This window comes from Sinocyclocheilus anshuiensis, unplaced genomic scaffold (genome assembly GCF_001515605.1).
Source record: "Sinocyclocheilus anshuiensis isolate Anshui unplaced genomic scaffold, SAMN03320099.WGS_v1.1 scaffold587, whole genome shotgun sequence".
NCBI lineage: Eukaryota > Metazoa > Chordata > Actinopteri > Cypriniformes > Cyprinidae > Sinocyclocheilus > Sinocyclocheilus anshuiensis.
Window position 1 is genome coordinate 100,140 of NW_015552579.1, and position 21,593 is coordinate 121,732.

At 35.7% G+C, this 21,593-nt stretch overlaps 1 protein-coding gene across 1 annotated transcript in view; it reads right to left on the bottom strand.

The window, feature by feature from the left end:
- The window catches only part of LOC107665211 (E3 ubiquitin-protein ligase NEDD4-like), a 91,323-nt gene extending 78,417 nt beyond the window's left edge, over positions 1 to 12,906 (bottom strand). The window contains exons 1-2 of the mRNA XM_016455997.1: positions 12,830 to 12,906; positions 3,300 to 3,373 (exon numbers count right to left, since the gene is read on the bottom strand). Coding sequence (XP_016311483.1) covers positions 3,300 to 3,373; positions 12,830 to 12,874 — 119 coding nt within the window. The 5' untranslated portion in view covers positions 12,875 to 12,906. The remainder of the gene's footprint in view (positions 1 to 3,299; positions 3,374 to 12,829) is intronic.
- Between the last annotated feature and the right edge of the window lie 8,687 nt (positions 12,907 to 21,593).

Below are 21,593 nucleotides of genomic sequence, written 5' to 3' on the forward strand. Positions count from 1 at the left end.
TTTCATTAAGCTAACCCGAACTTATATTTTGACGGGTTGCCATGAAGAACTTTGTTCTGTAGGTCTATGTAAATGATATGATGATAGTTTTACTCCAATGAAACTATCAAATGCTCATGAAGTGAGGAGTCAGAGCAGTTCTGGAGATGTTGTTCATGTATTTATGTCCTCATGTAGTGAGATAATATCGGCGCCGATAATCAGTCGACCCCTATACCAAACCTGCCCTGAGCCTCCTACAAGACACAAGTCTGAAGTTAAAATGAAAACAAAACCCAATTTTCTTAGGCATCTTAGCAGCGTTTAAAGCTACATTTGTATTAGGTTCTGCAAATGTTTTACAATTGTATGGTATAAACGTAACTTACAAACGTCCCTGTGACGAGAGGGGCGGGGCCGAGAGCCGTGGGAACGGAGCGAGGCCGGCGGAAGTATAAAAGGAGGAGTGACGACAGTGTTGGACAAGAGAGGACCAGGCCTGGATTTTATTTTATGTTTTGTGTGCGGCAGTCGTCCGCGAGGGGCTGCCGCTTTACTTTCGTTTTGTGTTTGTTTATTTTATTAAAGTTTGAAATGTTCGCCGGTTCCCGCCTCCTTCTTCCCGTGACTACGAACTTTGTTACAGTCCCCATAAAATCCCCATAAAAATAATAATAATAGTAGTAGTAGTAAAATTACACTGCATTTTGACACTGAGTTGGACAATCAAGTAAATGCAAGTGGTTATCATTATCTACCTTAACTCACATTATTTATTAGCTAACTAAAGGTGTCTGATAAACGACAGTCATGGACAAATTACATTGCCAGGCATTTCCAGGGCCGTAACTGTAAACTCTTATAGCTGATTATTGCCTAATACATGCATGTATGAAAGTCCTTTTGTTGTAATTCACCGTTTTTTGTTGTACAAACTAGAGCCCGGCCGATATATCGTTTTGCCGATATTATCGGCTGATATGAGCCTGTCGCCGAATATGCTGTCGATATGAAAATTTTTACTGAACATAACGCAGATAACATGTTTGAAATGGTGTAATTACTTAGTTTGTTCAGCAGAGCGTGCTCCATTGTCTGCAACTGGCGACCTGGATGAAGCGCTTTAAAGCTTAAGTCTATGGAAAATCATTGAAACTCCGTGATTGGAGCAGACAGGTCTGATGGAGCCTACAGTAGATCAGCATAGTTAGAACAGAAGGAGCTGTGACGTCTACACCACAGGAGCAAGAGAGACAGAAAGAAAGAGAAAACTGAGAGAGCGAAATGAGTAAGACAAATACAAGCCATTCCACGCATAAATTTCTTCCCGTTTGATTTGAATGAAATAAATGCAGCCATGGTCAGCATAAGAGCCTCCTTTAAAAACATTTTTAAAAATCTTAAAATTTTCTAGTCTTCTTATTTTTATAGTAACTTAGCGAAGTAATAGAATTAACACACTACTCTAAGCTAAGTGATTGTGGCACTTTGTCTTGGACTAAATGAGGTACATTTAGTACCCAGGTACCCATAAAAATAATAATAATAGTAGTAGTAGTAAAATTACACTGCATTTTGACACAGAGTTGGACAATGCAACGGTTATCAAGTAAATGCAAGTGGTTATCATTATCTACCTTAACTCACATTATTTATTAGCTAACTAAAGGTGTCTGATAAACGACAGTCATGGACAAATTACATTGCCAGGCATTTCCAGGGCCGTAACTGTAAACTCTTATAGCTGATTATTGCCTAATACATGCATGTATGAAAGTCCTTTTGTTGTAATTCACCGTTTTTTGTTGTACAAACTAGAGCCCGGCCGATATATCGTTTTGCCGATATTATCGGCTGATATGAGCCTGTCGCCGAATATGCCGTCGATATGAAAATTTTTACAGAACATAACGCAGATAACATGTTTGAAATGGTGTAATTACTTAGTTTGTCCAGCAAAGCGCTCCATTGTTTGCTACTGGCAACCTGGATGAAACGCTTTAAAGCTTAAGTCTATGGAAAATCATTGAAACTTTGAACGGCCATATCTCCGTAATGGCGCGGTGAATCCGCACCAAATTCGGGGGATCCCTTCAGCTCGAGGAACCCTCTCGAACGCGAATCGAGTGTACGTCTAGAAGCACGCTTTCGAATGAGACCACCCCCGTTACGGTGATACGGAGTTATGGTGGTTAAATTCGCGGTCCGGCGCCAACCGATCAAGCGATCCCGGGGGACTACCGACGCGTGGAGGGTGGCGTTCGTTTTGGATAATAAAGTTTACTGTTAAATTGTTAAATGCCCTGCCTCCATTACATATATTTTTCAAGTCATTATAAGTGTTTGATCACCACATTTGAGTGATCATTGCAAAAAATGTGTTTATGTATATATATTCTGTTTATGTATATACTGTATTCTATATATAGTACCAGTCAAATGTTTGGACCCTCGAATGGGAAAGTGTCCAAACTTTTGACTGGTACTGTACTATAATATACACAAAGAATATCGGCCGATATATCAATATCGACATCGAAAATTTAATTAGTATCTTTGTTTACTGCTTTTTCTTCATTTTATTTGTAATTGAATTTAAATAATTTAAACATTTTTTATTTTTTTGTATTTTGTTTTACAAGTTAATATTTATATTAACAAGTACACTCTATAACTTTTTAAATAATTTTAAATGAACTCATGATTAATTGGTTAGTTAAGCTGTTTATGCTGTAGTATCAAAATTGTTATTAGAAATCAAGGAATTTCATTGGTTTCATTTAATATTGACTGCTATAATTTCAGGAAAGGTTTAAACCCTAGTGCAAAGTCGGCATGAAATTCTGTGAATGGCCTAAAAAATTATATATATAAGCTTTATGCAATCTATTGTAATGCCCATCTGACATCAAACTTACACACAAGATTCAAAAAGTTAACGGATATGTTTAGAAATGACACTGTCAGTAATTTACGCACTCTCTGACCTCTGACTTTAGAACCTGAGAACTTCAAAGTTAAATAAAAAGAACTTGCAACATTGCACAAATGAGATCAGCCAAGCATTTTCCCTTTGTGCGCCTTTCCTGGCAGACAGATCATTTGTTTGGATAAATCTATTGTCTAAATTGAGAGAAAGACTCACAGAGTGCAGCTCACTTATTCAGGCACGTAACTAAAGGAGGAAATATGCAAACACATTCATGCGCACACACATCCAAAAGGTTCCAACATTTGCATTTGCTAATGAATGAGCGAACAGATTGAACAGGTGCGATAGTGCACCGTCTCTCCGGACGCATCCTTTAGTTCTTCCTTACCTGGCACCAATGATGTCCTTCTTCGCCAGATCAATGCCAGCAATGACCTTGACACGAAGAATACGAGATTCATTCTGCAAAACATGACACACACAGAAAAAGACCATCATGAATAAATCAATATCTTGTATGAGTCTGGAAGACAGAAAAAAAAAAATCATGAGTCCAAGTCATGAGATCGTCCTAATTTCACCTCCAGGAGAGGATGAAAAAGGAGCATCTTAAAGAAATCAGAAGGAAGCGGCAGCCAAGAAAGCTTTTGTGTTTATTGATGGACACACAGACAGAACTGTTTTAATGCTATAGCGTCAGTGAGAAATAAATCCCTCTGGGAGCTATAAATGGCTTTTAGATCCAGAACACTACTATTTTGCACCGTTTTATTGTCTTATGGCTGAATGAGGTGGTCTAAACTTCTCAGCTTGGCCTTCAAAAGCTCTCCAGCAATAGATATGACCACCATTTCACTACTCCCACTGTGCATAAGTGCATCCCGCCCCCAACATCACCTTGGCCTGCATTCAAATCGCTATTCATGCCTCTCACGATTACACAATGAGCATCTTATTCGCCCTCTCAGCTTTTGAAGCTCACCAGTCCAGAAATGACGCAATGTAGAGGGTAAAAAAGGCCCTCTTCTCCTGCTTTACCCACTTCTGCTCATGACTACATGACTGAAATTCCCTTTCTATTTATGTCTGGCGGTCTGCATTACCACGAGACATGCATCATTTGTGCAGCCAAGACGAACAACATCGACCAGTGTGACTGTTTGTATTTATTATGCCTGCCATTTATGACCTAATTATTACAAAATGAATACAATTTGGATGAGATGGGAGAAGCTGTTATATTCTGACAGGCACTAGGGTGTTACTGTCATCCCACCGGGTGGCCCTGATGGATCTGTGCTTTTCATATGAAATGCAAACAGATTTCTTTGCAGAAAGCTACTATCTGGTATGAAAAAATAAATAAATGTAACAATTTGTAAACATTTTCTGAAGTTTCTTGGGAAGCATGATAAAGCTCATGTTAACTTAATTTCTAAAAGCCATTTTAGTATGAAAGGATTCATGGCAAAAAAAAAAAAAGCATAAAATAATTAATTAAACCATAATATATATCTTTAGCAAAGTGGCGCGGAGAGCCGCTTCTGGGCCGCTTCCGAGACGTGCTGCGGCTCCGCTAGTGTAAACACAAGCATTGACTAGAGTGGCCGCGTCGGAGCTGTAACGCGCCGCAGACGCGTGCAGTGTAATAAGGGGTAAGTCACTCTCACAGTATTTTGACGTCATACACCGATCGGTCTGCTTCAAGTCGAACACACAGCTGCTGCTACCTTATGACAATAGATTTACACTTCCAATTCGGTAGTCTGTCATCGATGACAGTAGCTCATTGGAAAAGGATGGAAAATGCCCTTCATTTTGTTTGCAATAATAAATGCTGCTGCCTGCCAGCTGCACTCACCAATAAAACGTTGTTCCATGTTTTTTTTTCTATATCGTCATAAATATCGTTATCGCAAATATTCTTGAAATATTGTGATATAATTGAGGCTATATCGCCCACCCCTACTTTACAGTCACTTTCAATCAATTTAATGCATCCTTGCTGATTACTAACATTAATTTCCTTAAAAAGTAAAGATAAATAAAATGATATATACACACATATATACATATATATATTAGGGGTGGAACGATACATGTATTCGTACCGAACTGTCACGGTACAGACATCTCGGTTCGGTGCATGAGGCTTTACAACGAATACAGGCAATTCACCCTCAAACCAGAAGGGGGCGCTCGCAGCAATGCAATGCTGGTTGATAACCGGCCGCCAGCAGAAGAACAGCGAATGCCATGAGATGCGCGCTTGAAAACAAAGCCCACTAGACAGTGACCATATGCTGATTCTGAATGCGTCTCTCACAGACTGACAAAGGAGTATACTTTAAAGACTTGTGCACTTAACTGTTTGCGAAATGGAGCTTTGTGCTCGTGTATCCTACCTCTCTCATTCGGCGCAAATCCAAATATTCCATAATATTTCCATATTTGCGATGTAACGTATCTGAATGCTAAACTATTATATATTATGTCAATTATAGGCTTTGTACTTCAGTCGCGTTCCAACGGTGACACAGAGGCGGGCGCGCTGATGTTTGGTTCACTGTATTTTATTTTGATAAAGTACCAACTGCGCTGTCAAGTTAGCAATGATGGAACTGATGTGTTTTGTGTGTGTGTGTGCGTGCACGCCTGCGCGATCACTTCAAACTGTTTCCTTATAGAACCAGCAGAATCAAGTTTAAACACTTATTGTCTTATTAATAATGCATCACTGTATAAAGGTCTGCTTTTATTTGTGTACACTCACAATGAAAACAAAACATTGTGCTTTTGTAAAATAAAGAAAACAAATAGGATGCGCGTTCCGACGGTGACACAGAGCGCTTATGTTTGGTTCACTGTATTTTCTTTTGATAAAGTACCAACTGCGCTGTCAAGTTAACAATGCTAGAACTGATGTGTTTTGTGTGTGTGTGTGTGTGCCGGCATGATCAATGCTTTCCTTATACCAGCAGAATCAACTTTAAAGGGGTCATATGATGTGATTTAAATTTTTCCTTTCTCTACACTCTTATTAATAATGCATCACTGTATAAAGTTCTGCTTTTATTTGTGTACACTCACAATGAAAACAAAACATTGTGCTTTTGTAAAATAAAGAAAACAAATAGGATGTTGCTTTCTGCCATTTGAGTTTCCTTTCTGTGAACAAAATAAGCCTGTCACAAAAATTAACTGAAACTCAGTGTATGTAGGCTACATTACGTGTCGCACTGTTTTTTCCCTTGTTTACCTGTAAACTAAATCAAATATATTTCAAGAATTTATTCCTTGTATGTATATATGTACTGCAGATTTTATATATATAACAATGTAATAATATTTAGTATTTTCACATCTAGGTGTAAAAAATTGTAATGTGTACTACTGTCCGTTCAAAATAAATGAAAACAAACCGAGCATAGTAGATTCTTTTTTTTCCCCTGTTGTACCGAAATCGTATCGAACCGTGACCCCCGAACCAAGGTACGTACTGAACCGTGACATCTGTGTACCATTCCACCCCTAATATATACAGTATACACACACATATGCGTGTAAAAGAGAGAAAATGATGTTTCTCTTGCACTTGATGCTTGGTTAGCAAGCACTAAGCATTAAAATTAGCATTAGCAAGACCACTAATTACTATTTAGACATTAAGATGATGTTTTTATCCAAAGCAACTTCTGTCCCCCTGGAGTAATGTGACCTTAAATGTCTTGCTCAAGAACAAGACGGTTGATGGATCAGGATTTGAGCCTACAATCGTTTGGTTACCAGCTCAGATGTTTCACCACCAGGTTACGTCAGCCACAACAAACTCCAACGATAAGTTGACTGTAAACATCAGCAAAGAACCCATGCAATCAAAATAAAGTGGTACGTTTACTTCGTCAACAAAACTGTACCAGCTCAATTCGTCAAGTCTATAAATAAAGAATGGCTTTGCTGCAACCCTATTTAACATGTTTGACTGATATAATAATAAAGTCTCAGGGCTGCAGCTGATTTTATTTTGCGCCGACGTAAGATGGCAGGAAAGTATTGCTCAGGCTGTTGCTGTCAAGCTGGATAATTAGGATTAAGATTCCACGAGCCTCTTAGAGAGCCGAAGTTCTGACTGGCTTCCTGTGCACACCCAGCGATTAGTTCAATGACAGGTTTGGTATTTCCAAGTCATATATCATCGGGTCACAACTGGGAAACCTTGGTTTGCAGGGGTCATTCTAATGGGAGGACTGCAATACAATATGGACATAAATGCCACTTAAAACAACAGTACAAAACATGAGCAGTTCCCAAGAGCAAGCCATTAAATGTTGATGGTTCACAGTCAAATCGCTGCCTTTTTAATCCACTGTTTAGAGTGTATGCAAATTCATTAGAACACAGTCTATTTGATAGATTATGTATTGTTGTATTACGTGTAAAGTAGAAAACAGCCTGACTTTGGATATCAATACTGGTGAGATTCAGTTTTCTGAACCAACACTAATAACTCAAATAGTAAGGAATTTATCAAGTTAATGTTTAATTTTTTTCTTTTAGGCTGGATTTATTTGATCAACAAATACAGTAAAACAGTATCACAATTTGAATAACTGTTTTCTGTTTTAATATATTTTAACATTTTATTTATTCCTGTGATGGCAAATCTGAATTTTCAGCATTATTACTCCCGCCTTCAGTGTATCCTTCAGAAATCATTCTAATATGCTGATTTAATGCTCAGAGACATTTTTAGAATTATCAACAGTTCTGCTGCTTAATATTTTTGAAGAAACCATGATACTTTTTTTTCTTTCAGAATTATGGTCTATGATGTGATTCATAAGCACATGAATCACATAGATCTATGCTCTCACTGTACAGAGTTATTATTAAAGGGCTTCTCACGTTACACATTGACCGTTTTTAACCTGGCTAAACACCCAGATTTCCAAAGCATTTGTATAGATGCTTCCATCAGCAGTTACATAATCAAGACTGCTGAGCTTAGTGGAAGCATTTCCATATCAATGGTGTTCATAATAGTATGGCACCTGGTGTCATCAGAACTAAATCTGCCTTAATGAAAGGTTTACTGTTAGTGCTTCTAAGCATGTCATCATGCTCATTTTGCAAAACACTTTTCAGGAGCCCTAAGGTATGTCACATTTCAATGCAATAAACAGGAAATGAGAAACCTGCATGTGACTGCATTGAAACTTCAGTGAGTGTGAAATTAGAATTCTGCCCAGCAGGCCACTAGCAATGTATTATCACTTAAGATCCATTTTGAATAGATAATTCTGATTTCAAAATGTGCTATTACTTTTCTAGGTAACAAGACTTATGATTTTTGTCTGGCAGATGATAAAACAAGCATTAAATCTCATTATGTTTGATCAAAAATACAGTAAAACAGCAATATCGTGAAATATTATAGCAAAACTTTTTTCTCTTTTAATACATTTTAAAATACATCATTAATTCCTGTGATGATAAACCTGAATTTTCAGCCTCATAACTCCAGTCTTCAGTATCCTTCAGAAATCATTCTAATATGCTGATTTGCTACTCAGGAAACATTTCTTAAGTTTGCAAGTTCAAGATTCCCTTTAAACAACATACTTTATCCCAGGTTGCTCTATGGTATCCGTAGGGATGGGCAGAGGGTGAAACAGCCCAGATTTGACCCGCAGCGCCCCTGACCTTCTGTAAGCATGTGGCTGCTATGTGCGGAATGCTTAATTAGGGCCTATTGTTTAGTTCTACTTGGTAACTCAGTTACTCTCTGAATTGCACACAGAATTCAACACACTTTCTAATTCCAACGCCAAGACATTCCATGCCCTGAATTCCAAATTCTAAAATTCCATCAAACACCACTAAACAAATGGTGCATTCCGAAATATTAAAGAACAAACGCTTCTCTATTCTCGTGATTCTTTCCAACTTAGAGTTAATAGACACAAACTGAAAAGCTTTTGTATCAAATACTTCAAAAATGTACAAATCCAAACGCTGACCTTGGCTATAAAAGAGAGAGTGCAGCGCACATTTATTCAATACTGACAGTGAAATAGAACAGCATTTCAAAGAAAGAGCACTTCAACATTAGCAAACAAGAGAATATCATTCAATTTAAATAACTAAAAACACCTCATTTCTGATATCTATATGGGTGTTTGTATACTCCTCCTTAGGGATAAAGTACATCTATCAAAAGAGGAAATTGTTTTATATTTGACACAGTAACTGTAGATTTTGTGGCATTTGGCTGTTGTGTGATGGTTTCCGGGTTTTCTAATTCCATCTTGGGACCTCAGCACAGAGTCATGTCACACGGAATGAGAAAACATGATTCGGATGCAACTACAGCTCATGTATTTTTAATGAAGATGATGTGACAGCATGTCGCTGTATCACATCCCACGCTCATGATGCTGAGAGTGAGTGCGTAGTCGAGTAAATGTTGCGTGTCCTCCCTCAATGTAAAACAGATGCATTTTAGCACACTCACGGGCCAAATTACAGTCTATGAGCTAATCAGAAGGTAACGGTAATTTTTTTTAAACTGGACACTCCCAGAAGATTATCAAGCAATTTATGATTTATGCACTTTACCTTAATTTGCTTTTGTGTTCAAATTGTGTTTTGTGTTTAATCATGCTTTTGTGTTCAAAAACATCAATGGAGCCAAAATAGACCAGCAATTGAAAATTCCGAGACCAAATGCAACAACATGGTTGATGTGAATGGAAACTAGTGAGCACTCATACACTCATGAGATTTGATTGGTACGTTCAAGATTCAGCAAGGAAACATTGGTCGAAAGTGACAGAAAAGCTTTTAAAATGTTACAAAAGATTCCTATTTAAAATAAATGTTGTTCTTTTGAACTTTCCATTCATCAAAAAAAAAGCAATGCATCACTGCTTCCACAAACATTAAGCAGCACAACTGTTTTCAACATTGATAATAAAAAGACGTTTTTAGACGTTTAATCTAGAAGTTTCTTGAGCAGCAAATCAGCATATTAGAATGATGTCTGAAGGAACATATGACACTGAACACTAATGATGCCAATGAAGAAGTAATGCTTAAAATTTGGCTTTGTCATCACAGGAATAAATTACATTTCAAAATAAATTCAAATAATAAACACTTATTTTAAATTGTAATAATATTTCACAATATAATATATAATAATGTTTTTACTGTATTCTTGATCAAATAAACATCCTTGTTGAAGGTAGAGACTTCCCAAAAAAAAAACATTTTAAAAATCGTACCAAAACTTTGAACAGTATAGTGCATATATAATATACACTGGTCAGCAATTCATTGTGCATGTCTAATCTAAACAGGGTTATCCAATAAATCTGTAAGATAACTCAACAGAAGTAAAACAAATGGGGTCTAAAATTCCACAAGAGTTCTGTCAATAAGAGGTCTATTGGAATTGCCAGACTGTTCCTATGGGCGAGTTTGTCATTCCTGTGTACAGACAGTGTCTTAGGAACTGAGATCTATAGGAGCAGAAAGGCACGATCAAGCCCAGCAAAGAGACAGGAACTCAGGGAGCAAGTGATGGGATCCCACAGGACTGAGAAAATGTTGTGTGGTAAACAGACCCGCTGACAGGGCTGAGTCCCAGGCAACTTGATGGATGCCTGTCACATACTAATGAAACGACGCATGTCATCTGTGTGTGGTGCATGTCTGTGTGTTTCATGCGATGATTTGGGATAACACGTCAACATGATGGTTCTTTGGAGGGAATTTGATTGAATTCATTACGACTGACGAAAATTGGTTCATGTAAACACCAATTTTGCAGCAATTTTACAGTGACAAAGAGACTCAATATATTATCCATTCTCAATAAGAGTTGGTGATTTTCAGTGACAAACAACAGAGACCCTTAGAGATACAACAGAGTTAAGCAGACCACAACGCTATGCTTAAGGAAAGTGACAATGTGCCAACCGCCAAGGAACGTTACTACTTGAAAACAGCACAGCAAATCGCCAGCCTCCAACCATTTACAGATTTCGCTGTTATTAGTCAAGCAGGCATGATTATTTCCCAATTTGATCATGTCAAAATGGCAAACATCAGCCAATTTATCAATATGTGACAAGAAAATGCTACTTCAAATCATGATATAACAAAAGTAGTGTCTTCGGCAATGTGCATCTGAGTGAAATTTATTACCAGAACTAAAAGAAGAGGGTGAGCAATTGGCTCAACCCATAAGTTGTTGATTAGAAGGAGGCAGATCTGAATGCAAGCTTGTCAATTGGATAAATTGGCTTTTAAAAGAAATGAGTTTAAGTTGACTGTTCACTAGGAAAAAAGTCTATTTCATCAGTCTATTATTTTTATGACATTTTACAATTACAAGGTCAAAACAAAAACAAAAAACATGCATGGATGAATCATTCATAATAAGATCAATAACACATGCATTTAGAGAATGGATAGGGTGAAATTTCATTTCCTTCTCACTTTAATCAAATCAAGTTTACACTCATCAGGAGAACTTCCTCAGATAGTGAATCAAGGGATGTTCAGTCTTTCTCCTGCTGTTTAACATCCAAACACAAACATATATTGATCATCCGCCGTTTAGCCTGCTGATGAACATCTAGCTATAGTAACATTCCTATCTTTGTTTACATGAAACAAATCAAGACCCAAGTAAAAACCGTGCCAAAATTATTAATTAACTTCACCTAGTCTTAGGTTACAGTTTCGGGGGTTTGGACTAAAAGTTCTTCAGTACTTTTCCACCTAAGAACCTAGTATGCTATACGTGCTAGGTCACATATCTTTGTAGAAATTGCTGACTGGCGAATTTAATGTGATACAGACTTAAATATGTACCTGCCAACTTGTACGGACAGTAATACATGACTAATATCTCTCCTTTAGACTCAAATATCAAAGCCTAGCCTACATAAAAAAAAAAATTTAAAAAAAACTTCACTGATATTTACACCTATAAACACGTGGCCTTGAACTATATCACCATCAGCATTAAAAACTAAAAGACAGATATAGTAGGCCAGAAACAGAAGCGGTAATGACTAAAAAAAAACATTAACATGGATCCAAATGAATCATAGGCGAACACCTGCTTCCTAAGGCGGTCTTCAAGCTCTCAAGACAGTTGACCTGAATTTTCAGGGGTTACACCGGGGCCCTCTTATGACAAACAACGCGGTGTTGTGGTTGCTACAAAATCTGTTGTAACATCATTAGAAACACCGTAACACTGGTTTCATCGAGTGACTACAGATAAATCTTGCTTATGATGCATTCATCTTTGGCCCACATGGTTCCTTCAAGGCAATATCATGAAAGCTATAAATGTGTTGATACAAATAACTCAAAATGACTAATACAGAATCAAAATCATCCATCATTCAGCAAATTATACTGTCAATGTCAATAATAACAACATCCAAAAGCGTCTCAATTATGGTAGAGCATTAAACAGACCCAGAAATCTTGACATGTCACCCTGATATTTGACAAATGAGCTGTCAATCATAAAAAGCAGCACATTATGCCTTAGATGACTTCAAACTAGAATAGTATTTGATTTAAATTGGGAGATATTAAGATTTGATGACTTCTTTACATTTCCTAGCACTAGCTATCCTATTGAATCGTATGGAAACGTGGGAAGCACAAGCTGATGGCCAGTATTGGCATTTAAATACTGACTAACCTTCATATTTATATTTCTAACAATAAAATAGTTCTAATAGGCTTAATGAAACTGATCCTGTTTATTTGTCACAATGGAGATTCATAAAAACTGAAATCAGGTTCTGAAAAACAATAAACAGTATTAATATGGTGGGAGGCATTCACTGTTTAAAGATGGTATGGTTTAATAAAAACAGTACTTACTTCATCCTCTGAGAGTCCATAAATGGGTTCAAAATTCGTAGCCATAAAGCCAAAGGGCAATTTAATATACACATACACATACATACACACACACACACACACACACACACACACACACACACACAACACACACACACACACACACACTCGTGTGTGCTGGAACAATAGCAAAGAGTGTCCTCCTCCAACCTCCTATGAACGTAAGTTGATCCAAAGCTACGAAGTCTTGAGTCCAAAAACGAATATCCTTTTAAACCATACCGTGACAGAAAATGTACGTCCACCGGTTTAATCTCATTTAGCGGCTAAAATTCGGTGAATACACGCTTAATTAATTTCCCCAACAATATGATTTCCCCTCATCAAGTGCAAACGCGAATCATTCACTTCCTCCCAGGATCCGAAACACTGAAATTAACTGAAATGAGTGACAACTTATCGCGCCAATCACAGGGTTTTCCGAAACTCCAGGAGGACAGACTATCCAATCCGTGTTGACTGAGGGCGGGGCGATGTTGTTGCACTTTTGTGGAGTAATCAGGGATGGGTAGTTTCCTAGATTCCAATATTGGATTCATAAGAATTTGACGTATTATTATATTTTATGCATGTCTGTGGGTCTGTATGTATATTTTGTGTTAATTAATACTTAGTTTATTTAAAAAGCCAGTAATAAGCTGTTTGAATCTTGCAGCTGGTAACAGGACTCTTTTAGCAGTGCTCTAGCACCCTCTATCTATAGTATAGAAGAGCGATACTGCCAACATGTGCCAATTTATGATTTACACCCAACACTGGACAAAGTCCAACTGTTATGTATGCATCATGATTCATCGTACATGTGAAATAACCCAGAGGAACGGAACTAAAAGATGTTTTCTGCTGGTTTCTACTGGTGTTTTATTGCTCTTGGCTTTTCTACACTGAAGGGATGTTTAACAGACTGAAAATGAACTTGAGGATCAAACGGGGATATTTTAGAGGTAAAAATCCAGGGTTGCGAAATTGTAAAGGAGTTTGGAATTAAAAAGTTGAAAAATCTTAGTCGTTAAATATTCTCCTAGATTTATAAATACAGGACTCTTTTTCACATGGTCGAACAATGTGCCAAAAAGCAAAATATTCAAAAAATGAATTATAATGAATAATAAATAAAATGATTAATATAAATAATTTGATGAATTTAATTTTTAAAATGCCATAAAATAATAATTGTTAGTGTTAAAAATTAGTATTTTGAAAATACACAAAAGTTGGACAGGTGCTTCCAAGGTCAAAGTTCACTGGAAGAGTCTGTTCAAAAGTGCAAATGCTTCCTTCCACTTTGAAAAGTACCTTGATTAATTGACATGTTAATGGTGTAACACTGTATAATGATTTTAACTGAAGAAGCAATATTTAATGGTGTGTGTGTGTGTGTGTGTGTGTGTGTGTGATCAGTGATGTTTGTTTTGAGATGCTATTGCCACCTGTTGAAAGAATTTGAGAATTTGTCACTGTTGTTATTGGCTCTGGTGTTACAACCATTGCTTCATTGTGATGTAAAATATAACAAATAAGGGATTTTATAGGAGAAAACTGAATTCAGAACTTGAATGTGAGGACACATTTTGTAAGCCAGAAAGTAAATGTATTTTGAGAATGACTTTCATGATTTTAGCATTAGGCTAATACATAAAAGATTTCTATGAAACCCCCTCTATTGATTTGTTTAAGAGAAACATAATTGCCAGTTTAAGCAATAGTTATGAAAACTTCTAACCATCCAAAGTGTGGTGTATGAAATTTAGAGAGCTAAATAAATATATTTGTCTAAGCAACATCTTGTTCAATGGTCCTGTCCATTTAATCTGATGCAATTCAAGAGTTTCAGAGTAGCCAATGCCATGTTCCAACTCCAATACGAAAGGAATAACCATTTGCTTCCAGTGTATTGTTTGTAGGTGTATCTTGCAATGCATTCCATAGATTTCTTAACTCACTGACTCACTCAGTGCAAATATTATCTGATTGGAACTCATCAATCTTCTCTGGCTTGTCAGTTCTTGTTATGAACTAACACCTAGAGTCAACTGTAGCAGGTCTGAAGGGAGTTCTACATTATTTGACTTATATGGGTAGTTAAACTTTTAACCAAAAGCAGTGTCCTACAGTGAGACTTTTTTTCTTTTTCTAGTTCTTGTATTAATATTATGCAGTTTATATTAATTTAGATTACTTTGTCACACTACAAGACTATTTAAATGATCTACAATAAAGCTCAAATAAATGGTGACCAGGCAGTTACAGCACCTAAGATACCATATATATATATATATATATATATTTACCCTTATACATCTTATTTTGCAATGCATAAGTAAGCTATTTTCTTTGAATTTGCAACGCTTCTGATTCATTAGCCGCTATGAGCAAATAACTAGTGCAGTAAATAAGAACGAATAACCGTGCAGTAAACGATAAAACTGCACTACAAACCAGTGTGATTATAATAGTGAATTAAAACTACATAATAACATAGCCTACAAACCCTACAAAAAAATACAAATATTTGCAATATTAAGCAGCATAATGGACTACTTTACAGGTAAAATAACTGTAAGAATGACACCGGAAGTCTCACACATTCAAGTTACAAATGGCCAAATGCAATTACGCAAAAAAATACGGTGGGTACATTCACATACATTTCAATGTATTAATCTTAAATGTAGAAAATAAAGTTTATATATGTTATTTTAGATGTTTCTCTGTGCACCAGTAGATGTCCTCATATTACCGCATAAAATCTTCCTTTGAACTAAATGAGTGGTAATTCTTAAAATCAATGTGGTATAATTAACTAGGACTTTACAAAGTTGTCAGCTCATAAATCAGTTCATGTGACTGGTTAATATCAAATAAAACATTTGCCAAATATATAGTTAATTAATAGATCAATTTAGACTTGCAGCATGGTGTATTATATCACTTTGAGAATGTGGTACTGAATTCAATAAAGCGTTTAAGATGCTTCTATTGACTCAAGAGCGTGATACAACATTAAATATAGACTAAAAGCTGTGAGTAATCTTCTGATAACCTTAAACTACTGAGCTAGGATAAATGTAATGGGTTACTTATGCCATTAGGCATTATGTCAATGTTAGTTCACGTTAAAACTGCTGGTTTTGTTAAAAAAAATCCATAACACACAGTGGCAACTCTTGTTCCAGATGGTAGAATTACGTAACACCAAAACACTATGAGTTAGACAGAGGCTTTTTTTTTATCTCCATTGCCTCACTCCCTCACCCACCCGACCATGAGGGCAGAATCAGTCTCTGGTTGGGAAAGAGTTACTTGCTGGTAGGCCTGTCGCAATAATCAATATATCGACTTATCACGCAATATATGTACATGACCTCAATCATTTTTGGTGACGCAATATATTGCACATTATAAATTAATGTCACCATGTTTTGTACATTCCACTTGGGCCTGTGTCTTTTGCAGCTTCTCGTACATAACATGGTGTAGTCATGAGGTGCTAGTTCACATTTAAAAATTGCTTCTACAAAAAATATTTCATCTGCAGATATTGCCTTGTTTAGGGATCTGTGCCTTTGTGCATACGGACATCTGACTGCTAAGTAGTGATTGTGTTTTTCAGTAACCGTGTGCACCCTTCATTTACAGAGAAAAGAAGGTCAGGGAAAAATCTGTGGATGGAAAAATCTCCATACAAGTTCTTTGTGCATTTTTCTTTTTTTCTACTTGTTACTTTGCACTTTTTGTTAGAAAATGTTTATTCACTATTTATTCAAGTTTTTTAAGTCATCTAATATTTTGATACTTAATTTCCACGATCTAAATATTCTTAAAAATTAAGTTTGTTGTCATTTGGAAGTGTGTAGGCCTTCTTGCATTATTATGCTGTTACATTATGATTATATATTCAGTGGCATAAAATGGTCTTTAAAATGACAATAATATCGCTTATCGCAATTATTTCTGGGGCAATATATTGCACAACAAAAAGTTGTTATCGTGACAGGTCTACTTGCAGGAGGGTTTTCGGATGTGGTCGATGGAAATCTCACCGGTGCCAGGTGCGCAGATGTGGAAAGTTCTAGAAAGAAGGGCACAGATGAACAAAAACACATTGGGAGATTGAGATGAGATTCATTAGAAGCTGCATTTAATCTTCCTGTTTTTTGCACACCACTGGTTTTTAAGCCCTTCATCACACACAACCAAACATGACCCCGTTAATGACTTCAATCACTCCTAAAGCAGAAGGGGTCAGAGTTCATCAGCAGGACCATGATGTTAATGGATGTAGACAGATTCAGCATAGTGGTTTGATATTTGGTTAGCCCAAATATCTAAATTCTGGATTTATAGCAGCATTAAAGAGAAGATAAATGCTGTCATTTACAGTAGGGTAAGAGGAAGGACTTTTATGTATTAGTCATTTATTCTTTTCTTTGATGCCACAGACAGTGGCTGATCATCTATTCTCAAAAGCATTTGTGAAATAGGTAAATTATTCAAATGTTTTACAGGTATTCAAAGAACCAGAATTGACATCAGGTTACTACAAAAACTGTAACTGGGACGCAAGACTAATCTTTTGGGAGAGTGTTGGGATGGGTAAAATGTACTGTTGTACAGAAGATATGGCAATAAAACATGACTGACAGTGGAGGAGAGCACGTGGCAGTGCACTTGTTCAGTTTTGGACAGCTGGCATGAGCCTGACATGCAGTCAACTCTTTCTGGCCATGATGATGGCTCAATCTCACAGATTAGATGAGTGGATGTAAAAAAAAAAAAAGAGAGATCTGGGCCTGTGTGCACATTAATCCAGAAGTCAAATGCATGAAAAGAATGCAGAACATAACAAAACATAACCGATCAATAATTTGGGGTCAGAAATATTTTTGTGTCTATTTTTAAAAGAGGTCTTTTATGCCCATTTATTTGATCAAAAGTAAAGTATATTATTACAATTTAAATAACTATTTTCTATTTTTATATGTTTTAATGTTTTATTTATTCCTGTGATGGCAAAGCTGTATTTTCAGCATCATTACTCCAGTCTTCAGTGTCACATGATCCTTCAGAAATCATTCTAATATGCTGATTTGCTGCTCAAGAAACTTATTATCAATGTTGTGTCGCTTAATATTTTTGTGGAAACTGCGATACTTTTTTTTCAAGATTCTTTAATGAATAGAAAGGTTAAAAAAAAAACAGTATTTGCTTAAAATATAAATTGTTCGTAACATTATAAATGTCAGTTTTCAACCATTTAATGTGCCCATTCTGAATAAAAGTATTAATTTTGAATAGTAGTGAATCAAGTCAAGTCAAGTCACCTTTATTTATATAGCGCTTTTAACAATACAGATTGTGTCAAAGCAACTGAACAGCATTAATTAGGAAAATAGTGTGTCAATAATGCAAAATGACAATAGTAAACACTCATTTTTCAGTTAAAGGCAGTTCATCATTGAATTCAGTGATGTCATCATCCAACTCAGTTCAGTTTAAATAGTATCTTTTTTCAACACCATCAACATCAATTCCATGTGACAGTATTAAATGCATATGAATGCACAGTAAAATAAAAAAAATGTATTCATTTAAAAATAAATGAATAAAATAAAGTTATTTAATGAAATAAATTGTAATATTATTAAATTATTAAAGCTTATTTTAAACAAACATTTAAAATAACAGTGATACCACAACATTTAACAAAAAAAAAAAAAATGCAATTGCAAGTCACAAATTCAAAAAATGCATGTGTAATTATGAGAATAAACACTTTATATGTACAAAAGAGTGTATAACGACTAGTAAACAACAGAGTGGCCAGAAACAGATAAAATGTTAATTCATTCATCTCAGTTTTACATCTTGTGGCTTGTTTTGGCAATATTTGGCTACCACTGAGCAGTGTGTGTTTTTGCATCTGCCGGTGTGTGCATGTGCATGTATGCGTGTATACATGTGTCTGTGTGTATTATAGCATGTAATCAGAAGCCAACTGTCTCCTTATTCTCTAGCAGGCCTGTAAAACCCAAACTCATCAGCGTGGTGGTCCTTGCCTAAAATAATCCATGTAAGTGTTCATAGTGCTCACCAGTCTTATTAATAAACTACTGACCTTTACACCATCAAAAGCCACCTTCACTTATGACTTCACATTGTGAGTTCATTTTATGACTTATGAATATGTTTTCGAGCCCCTTCCATCTACCTTTAAACTGGCATGGCTAGTCTCTCAGCTGACCAAAGAAACATTATTTGGCAGAGGTCATTGTGTTTTTTTACCTTCATGTTGTTCCAAACATTTATTTGTTTTATGGTGTTCTTTTTGAAGTTTGAAAGCTCCAGTGCCCATTCATTGTAACTACATAGAAACAAACCTCCTGTATGTTTTTTCCCCCCATGCACTTAACTGACTCTGTCTCTGTTTCTCTCAGTGTCTCACTCTAGCTTTTTTAAATTGTAATTTTTATAGTTTGGAGCACTGTGACCTCGGCAAAGCATTGATAACATGATTTTAACCTCGCCACGGTTTTACACAGTGCTGGTAGGATTTGCACTGAATATTTGAGGATTTATATACTCTATATTATTTAAGTGCTTGAATATTTTTTTATTTGATTTGATTACACATGTGTGTGTGTATATTCCAAATATATATAAAATGTATAAATTAGATTTATAAATGAAGAATAACATAAAATATCAAAGCTTTCTGACAAAATTAAAGTGATTCGCCTAAAAACTGAGCAAAAAAACTTCCATCACATCACAAGCTGATTAATGTTGAAGACATAATTAGTTTATACGTCATGATCCCATAACGTTCATTCCAGTTGAATATAATTGGAGGTTAACCTCCAGATGAGTTTGTGTAATATTTTTAATGACTCATGTCCAGAAGAGCTAATTTTGCTGCCTAGTAATTAAATCTACCTGTTTTCTCATCCACTCATTTACCACTACAAATGCACTGAACAGTGGAACTTTGTGACTCAGGATAATAATTTTTTTGGAGATCATCAGAATTATGTTATTATCTTGACCTAACAAAAGCAATTTCATAATTAATTATAATTTTAAAATGCCACTATTAAATAAATGACACATTGGCTAATGTCTTCAGTGATTTGGGGAAATTGAATTTTAGGAATTACTTACAATACACTTAATACAAAATGGTTTCTAAAATGTAATAAATCAATTTAAATACGTACTGTAGATGCAGTTAAGAGTTTTTAGTAATGCATTAAAATCAAAGTGGATAAGATCATATTTAACTTCTATATCATCTTTTTTCCTCTAGTTGTGAATGTAAGCAGTCACATGTTTTCACAGTCCAATAAACTCAATGTCTTTAGGTTCGATGAGGTCAAAGAGTCTAGTAAGTCTGGTAATAACTTGTAAAACAACACCGAGGTGGTAGGATTTGCATTGAAAATGTATATATACTCTATATTGGTTAAGTGGTTGAATCTTTTTATTTTAAATATTTTATTTCATTTCTTTTCATTTAAGGAGCCATTTGATTCCAGGGTTTCTTTATCTGAGAAATAAAATTTGATATAAAAAAAAGTGGAGGAGGTATTTGGTTACCTTTTCATATCAAATAGCTCTAGCCACGCCTGCTTTAATCCTTTATGTTATATATGTTTATTGTATTGTTATGTAATGCAGTTAATTCATTACATAAGTCATTCAGTTAAATGTTTAAACCCAGTTAAACATTGATAATAGTGTGAAAACAAGGATTTTTATTTGCCAAACTGCCCAAATTTGGAAGGAGAAAGATATAAAACACATTTATAATGACATATGTAATGTACTTTGTGTGATGCATAATGGAAAATCAGGGTGCTTATAGTCATACAGAATATGGCAAGAATTTACACCTCATAAGCATTAATGAAAAGCTGACCAGTTGCCGCCCCAAAAAAGCATAAAAAAATGTATGAATGTCATTGCATTAAATAACAAAATATTTAAACAAGTGACAGACAAGCACACTTTTTCTGGGAAAAAAAAGAAAAGAATCAAGTTTGTTAGGTTTGATTTACAAATACTTTACAAAACTGAGACAAAGAAGAATTTGGACAATTTGTAGGACATATAGTTAATTTGATGCAATATGTGATTACTCTGCTAGGACAAATATGTGAAGAAAGGAACTGACTTCATCTAAAAATCACAGAAACACCTGCTGGTTCAAAATAATTGCAAAAATGGCGGGAAAAGTGAAGATAGTTCTAAGAAAAGGTATAGCACATATTTGTTTGCAGATGCAGTTTGGTTTGTTGTCAACTGATACAATTACTTTTTTTCCATTTTAAGTGTATCTTGATTGTTCAGAAACATTTGGGGCTGATGTTTGTGAAATGCATTTTTGCCAACTTTTTTGTGGAACTTACTTGTGGAGCTCTTATTACTGTGGGACATTTTTAGAAAGTCCAGTTGTCATGGTGAAACATTGTGAAACCTAACTGAAATACATTTCTTTTTTTCCCCCCCTCGAGTGCACATGTATTATTGTCATATTTAAGGCTTATTTGTACTGTACACCACCTCTAACCTCATTTGATTTAATTGCTTTCTTTATGGCATAATGGTATGCACTAACCTCAGTCTGGACTTAAATGCCATTGAAATCTTAGGCCGTTGGTGACAGAAATTAAACGTGTAAAATATGTTGTGATGACAGTCAGTTCTCAAGCATAACGTCTAAAAT